This window comes from Lactuca saligna, chromosome 5, assembly GCF_052625555.1.
Source record: "Lactuca saligna cultivar CGN05327 chromosome 5, ASM5262555v1, whole genome shotgun sequence".
Lineage (NCBI taxonomy): Eukaryota > Viridiplantae > Streptophyta > Magnoliopsida > Asterales > Asteraceae > Lactuca > Lactuca saligna.
In genome coordinates, this window is record NC_136421.1 from 258,041,646 (window position 1) to 258,048,533 (window position 6,888).

Below are 6,888 nucleotides of genomic sequence, written 5' to 3' on the forward strand. Positions count from 1 at the left end.
AGATATTTCAGCCCTTAGAAATGGAGAAATTCCTGAAAGTTTGTTATTTCAAGATTCTTACATAATAATTAGAACCCATTAGAAAACGTCAATGATAAAAAAGAAAATAAAAAAAAATCCCTAATTTATCAAATATAAATATGGGTTTGGAATTCATGTTTTAAAGGGCATGTATAATCATAAAAGACATTCTGAATCGCCAAGTGGTTTTATGAGGTTTTTTTTTTCTGCTGAATTTTCACTCTCTCGCTCTCTCACTATATATATGTGTATTCTAGAGAGAGAAAGTAATGAAGAGAGATGAGTGAGAGTCTGTTCCTCTCTCCAGCTTTTATGGCGTGAGACCTTACCAGTAAGCCAGTGTGTACACTACCATCACCTATACATACAGTATGTGTATAAAATCCTTCATCTTTGCATGCTTCACCAAACTCGTTCCCAAAGATCAAAATTTCCCAAAAACCAAAATGAAATATGATGATCATGATTGTATCATCACCTAATAAAACCCACATCTACAATCGGATTCCTTGATTGTTTCAAGCCAAACCCAGATGAAAGAAGGGGGTAATTTTGTTATGGGTTTTCCGTTTCCTGTGTTTCTTGATCATTTTCTTGATGTGGGTGCTTTAAATTTCTAGTTTTTATAGCCTTTTTTTTTGTTGTTTTCAAGATTTCTTGATTTCCCTGTTTTTGTTGTTGTACACTTTGTGTTTATTGATGATGGTTGAGAGAGTTGGGATTATTGAGAATATGGAGGATCAAGAACTTGAAATGTTGTTGGGTGAGATCCCTCATGCAACATCATCACTTTCCCTTCACCATCATCCATCATACGCCAATGCCCATCATCATCATCACCATCATCATCATGTTGTCAATGGTAATCCTCACGGTAACCCCTCTTTTGTCGCTCCAACAATGAATAGGATGTTGTATGGTATTTATGATGATGATGATGATTCATCATCTAGTTACAACCAGAATACATATACCCCCCCTGCTACTGCCTTTCCAAGCATGTTCTACAATGCCCATTCCCATTCATCATCTGATACATCATCATCACCTTCATCATCATCAACTATTCCTACATTACATGATCCCATCCCCAATCCGCACATCATCTCAAGAAATCCTGATGAAAATTTGATTGATGAACTTGGTAGACTGTATATCAACCAGGATCGCATCAATTCCACTAAATTTGGGGCTTCTGATGACTATCTTGCAATTACCCCTCATTTTCCGAGAACCCCCATAACCCCTGATACTGAAATCCATCCAGCATTCTTCGGTTTTCAGCAAAATTACGGGGTAGTTCCCTCTACCCAATCTTCAAATTTCGATAGGAGTGTGACAAATTATTGTTATCAATGGGGAATTCCAGCTCAAATTGGGAAGACCGGTCCAAAAGCTAAGGGTAACACTAACCATGGCGCCCATCGGTTCCACCACATGGCAGCCGGTGGCTCACCGAATATTAGAATCGCCCGTGGTGGGCCCGGTTTATCAGCTAGTGACGATAGTTTGATCATTCAAGGTGAAGATTTAAGTCGTGCTAGAAGCAAAAGGTTTGAAAGCCCTTGTGAAAATGGCCGAACCAAGGTTTATTTATCGTGTTCTTCTCATTTGCCCGAAGCTCAAAGATACATTTTTATGATGGCTAAAGACCAACATGGGTGTCGTCTTCTCCAAAAGATTTTCGATGATGGAAATTCACAACATGTGCAGATTGTATTTAATGAGATAATCGGACATGTAATCGAGCTTATGATCAACCCTTTTGGGAATTACCTTATGCAGAAGCTTCTGGAAGTGTGTAACGAAGAACAACGAATGCAAATTTTGATGGCAATCACTCGTGAACCGAGGGAACTTGTTCAAATTTCGTTGAACACTCATGGGTAATCTTAATAAAATCTGCTTTCTTCGATTTAATGTTGCGTTCTAACTTCTATCCTTCAAGGAATCTAAAATTTTCATCTTCTTTTTATAGAACTCGAGTTGTACAGAAACTTATCGAGACTCTCAAGACAAGGCAACAAATCAAGCTTGTGGTTTCGGCTCTTGAACCCGGGTTTCTTGCTCTTATAAAGGATCTTAATGGTAATCACGTCATTCAGCGTTGCTTACAGTGCCTCAGTAATGAAGATAATAAGGTTTGGATTTTCTTGATGAATCTTAGGTTTACTTTACGAGTTTATACATATATATCATGATTTCTTGCAACATACTTATTGAAAGGTTGTGAAGTGTGATCATGCTGACATGGCATGACATGTACTAGGCTAGCATGATGACATGGCAAAAAAAAAAAAAAACCGTTTTGTGTAAACTTCATATGGTTCTTGATTGATCACAGTTCATCTTTGAAGCTGCTGCAAAACATTGTGTTGAAATTGCCACACATCAACACGGTTGTTGCGTGTTGCAAAGATGCATAAATCACTCAACCGGCGAGCATCGAGAAAAATTAGTCTCTGAAATTTCAGTAAATGGACTTCTTCTAGCACAAGATGCTTTTGGGTAAGTCCAAATACAAGAAATAGCAACCTAATTGTATTTATTTGTACATTTTAATGTCACACCTTCATTTCTTTCTATTATAACATTCTACTTTAAAAAAAAAAAAAAGGTTACAACATTGTACTTAAAAAATTTTAACACTTGTTACAACAGTAAAAATTGATTTGTATTTGGATGGCATGTTAATGTTGTAATAATTGGTAGAGGATCTCTTAAATTACAATGTTGTAATGGAAATAAATGAGAGTAGGATGCTATAATAACAATAATAAACAAATTGATGAAAGTATGTTGATACTTTTTTGCAGAAACTATGTTGTACAGTATATTCTGGAACTGCAGATTCCTTCAGCTGTGTCGAAGCTTATCTCACAGTTTGAGGGAAACTACGTGCATCTTGCAACACAAAAATTCAGCAGCCATGTGGTGGAGAAATGTTTAGCAGTGTTAGATGGTCAAATCAGGTCAACCATCATCCGTGAGTTGATCTCAGCCACTCATTTTGAACAAGTGCTTCAAGATCCACATGCCAACTATGTTGTTCAAACCGCTCTTCGCGTTTCTGAGGTCCGTAATAAGCATATTTCTATTTTTTTCTTTTTTTATTATAGCATTGTATTTTGAAAATCTACCTATTTATAGTAGTGTCATGAAAGTAAGATTCCATAATAAAGAAACAAATTTTAGATTTGGCTAAAATTTGGATGCAGGGTCAGCTTCATAATGCATTGGTGAATGCGATTGAATCCCACAAAGCAATCTCAAGGAACAGCCCGTATTCGAAGAGGATTTTCTCCCACAAGCTTTTGAGGAGGTGAAAGGATGTATTATCATAATGTTGTTGTTTTCTGTGTGGTTTAGGGGCCAAATTGTTTTAGTGATGCTTTATGTGCTCGATTTTTTGGTTGAATTTGTGGTGTTTTCGAGTCATAGATAGAGAATGAAAGCAAATTTTGGGTTCAAGTTGCTTAAAACTAAAGTTCATGACTATGTTGATGTGGTTTCTCTCGTGTTGGCTATGTTACTTTTGGATGTTTACTCTTTACTTTTAGACATTAACGGGCCAGGTCTAATGGGCTTTTTTGGGTTGGGCCGAATCTTTTCTGGGAGGACCGGTCTCATAATCAGGCTTTCTAATGCATTCATGATACATATTGAAACGGTAGAAATAAATATTCATCTATTCTGAAGAATACTAAAAGCAAAATCTTTTTTTTTTGCAAGATCTTCATCGGAGTGTTATAAGAGAGTTATAAGTTTAAAATATGAAAAGTATATATCTATCTATTTGTTCACAAATTATAAAAACTTTAAAACGTAAGCTAAAATGTTCAAAATCATACCTTGAATCTAACCATCTAGTACAACATGACAAATCATTCATCGATAGTGTTTCCCTCTTCCAAACTCAATTAGCCCAAAAATTTCAAGTTGCAAACAACTCGTTTTTTTTTAAGAACAGTAGGTCATCTCAAAATTGAAGCATGTGTAATTCGAACTTGGATCCACTCCATTTGAAGTGCTTAAATCCCAAATCAACAGCACTAGAGAAAGAGAAAAAGATAAAAGACGTAGATCTTACTTCAAATTTCAAAAAAAAAAAAAAAAAGGTAAACCGTACCATTGAGGAATATTTTGGATGTGCTAAAATTTAAACTACAGACTTTCTGTGTGAGATTTCATTACTTAACCGTCGTAACAACATTTTTCACCATTTATCTAAAAAAAGTGTTCTTACTTATATTTTATTTCTAACCAATAAAAATGTGCAACCTTTAAGAAGTTGGATAAAACTTAAACATGTCAAATAAACACCGTCATAAGTAGATAGATATATGTGTTCATGTTTTTTTGTTAAAAGTATAAGTTTGTCCATAGAAACCGTAATAGACATACATGAATACACCCATTTTACAAGCTCACAAGTGAACATGTCTAAAAACCGGTAAATAAACCTATGAAAAATAAAATAAAAATATGCTATTTCAAATTCTCAAATTATTTATTATTTGCAAACCATTATTAAAGAATCTTAATTCTAAAAAGTTCCATGATACATTCAACTAGATACTTCAAAAATTATGTGTTATTTGAGAACCATTATTAATTGTTATAGATTGCCATCAAAATTGCATGGTTTGCAGTCGTGTCATTCCTCCATATGTAGAGAGCCCGAAAGTTGTGTAAAGGAAGAGTTGTGGTTGGGTTGACGATCTTTTGCATGGCTTCACCTTCATCGATTGTTTGCACCATTTCACATGGTCTTTAGATCAGATTGGGTTTGTTCGATGGTTACGACGATGATTATTCTTAACTATGGTAGTTTGGTCACAACAGATAATGCAACTAGATAGAACAATTTTGTTCCTATTAAGTTGAACATAATGATATGGAGATTGGCTCTATATTGCATTCCAAAACATACCAACCTTAGTCAAAATTTTGGATTTTCATTCTTTGTTGTGCCTTAATTGCAAATATGATATTGAGATTGCTAAGCACTTCTTTACTTATTCCTCGATGGGTAGGGATATTTAGAAGTAAGTTGGTCGATATTGGGAGCTTGATTTGCCTTGTTCAAGCTTGATTTTGGATTAGATCACATGGACAAATTTTGTTAAGCTTAATAGGGTGCAACCACAATGTTTGATGCGATAACTATAACTACCTTTTGGGTTGTTTGGAAATATTTTGAATTGTACGATGTATCACGACTATTTTGAACTGTAGTGGTCGTGGGGCGTTGGCCGTTTGACCAATTTGACTTTTGATCGAACTTAGATGGATATGAATTTGGACTTAGATTTGACCTTTGATTGGTAATGGTTACTAAGATGCGTCTTATAGGAATTCAGTTGGTTCGTGCTAGTAGATTTAATGGAGACTTGTGTGTGAGACTTGGATTCTAGCTTCAGATGATATTTTTTTTCACTATACTATGTGTGATATTATATATCCTTTAAGTGTTAGGTTGTGTGTGTACTGCTAGAGAACAAATGTGTGATTAGGGACCGCGCAATCGGTAAACTAGAGTAGTTTGTTGTTTTGACAGATGGAAGGTCGTATGATGATATCATATGCATTCGTATAGGATGATGGTTGAGAGCCTACATTCCCGATAGGATGATAGTTGAGAGCCTACATGTCTTATGGGATGATGGCAGAACATTTGTAACATGTCACACCCCAGAACCAGACGGCGGAAACGTCCGGGGGCTTGTGCGTGACTTCAATTTGAAATATCATTACAGTGAATATAATTGAAACATAACATCATCATCATCACACATGTAATATAACAACATTCATTGTTTACATCGAGTATTGTATTTGAATATTACATGCCAAAATAGCAAAAGTATGATGAAACAAAATATAACACAATATCCATTAGTTTGTTTCGTTCATCCTACTTCAATGGTTTCCTGAGAATACAAGTTATTTTGAAAACGGTCAACATAAAAATGTTGGTGAGTTCATGAGCATGTTTGTGAAAATGATTTGTATAACTTTGAAACCACCAAAAAATCTGATATTTTCTAAAAACTGTTTAGAGTGTTTGTGTCAGATCTTGTATTAATGCATGTATGTTTTTGTTTATTTGACTAAAAGGGTAAAGAGGATGTAGAGAGAATGTAAATAGCATGTAAAGAGAATGTTCCCAGACAACCCGATGTTGTCTGTAAAAGAGAAAGCTGTCATACCAACCCCCGAGGTTGAGTACTAGTAAGAGTATATTTCCGAGTAATCCAAGAGAAAAGAGAATGGTCTTCCGTAAACTTCATAACGTTAATTCCTCTAAGCGAGCCGTCATAACCATACTAAATAATGACAATTTCACTTGTCTTGGCTTCGTGGACGCCAATGGAAAATAGAATAAGGTTTTCGTCACCCTAGACTGAGTTAGTCTAACTGTAGCGAACAACTCAAGTGTGGGGTGTCATCCCCGTATAGATCTATACACAAATCCCCGCTCTTTCTTCAAGAGACTCTGGTTATAACTACAAGCTACGATCGTACACTTAATAGGTTCCAACCGATAAAAACTCACTAGATCCTTAATCAAATTTATGCGAAGAAAAATGTATAAACTCATTCTAGGTCCAATGATCCATGTAAGTGAACCACTAAGGCATCGCTAAACATGAAATCATTTCAAGGTCCAATGAGATTATATAACATGGGCCCGAAATATATGTGAAAGGACAACTAAGGCCCATTTCACATGTAAGGTATTTATAGGCCCAAATAGCATGCAAATAGTATCCAAGGTCCGTCTCACATGTTAATGGGTCAATGAGGCCCAACAAACATATAAATAGTATACAGGACCTATCACACATAAAAATGGGCCACTAA

General features: G+C 35.5%; 1 protein-coding gene across 1 annotated transcript; it reads left to right on the plus strand.

Moving 5' to 3' along the window:
• Window positions 1–232: 232 nt before the first annotated feature.
• On the plus strand, window positions 233–3,561 carry LOC145047503 (putative pumilio homolog 8, chloroplastic). Its single transcript, XM_078995783.1, has 5 exons — window positions 233–1,907; window positions 2,000–2,162; window positions 2,366–2,529; window positions 2,838–3,096; window positions 3,240–3,561. Exons 1-5 carry the CDS (start codon window positions 721–723, stop codon window positions 3,345–3,347), a joined length of 1,881 nt encoding a protein of 626 aa, XP_078851909.1. The 5' UTR covers window positions 233–720; the 3' UTR covers window positions 3,348–3,561.
• Window positions 3,562–6,888: the final 3,327 nt, after the last annotated feature.

What these genes read in the sequence shown, in the direction of transcription:
- LOC145047503 (XM_078995783.1), top strand. Translation starts at nt 721, where the DNA reads ATGATGGTTGAGAGAGTTGGGATTATTGAGAATATGGAGGATCAAGAA. An exon ending in ATTTCGTTGAACACTCATGG is followed by an intron (nt 1,908 to 1,999) that starts GTAATCTTAATA and finishes TTCTTTTTATAG; the next exon opens with AACTCGAGTTGTACAGAAAC. An exon ending in CCGCTCTTCGCGTTTCTGAG is followed by an intron (nt 3,097 to 3,239) that starts GTCCGTAATAAG and finishes ATTTGGATGCAG; the next exon opens with GGTCAGCTTCATAATGCATT.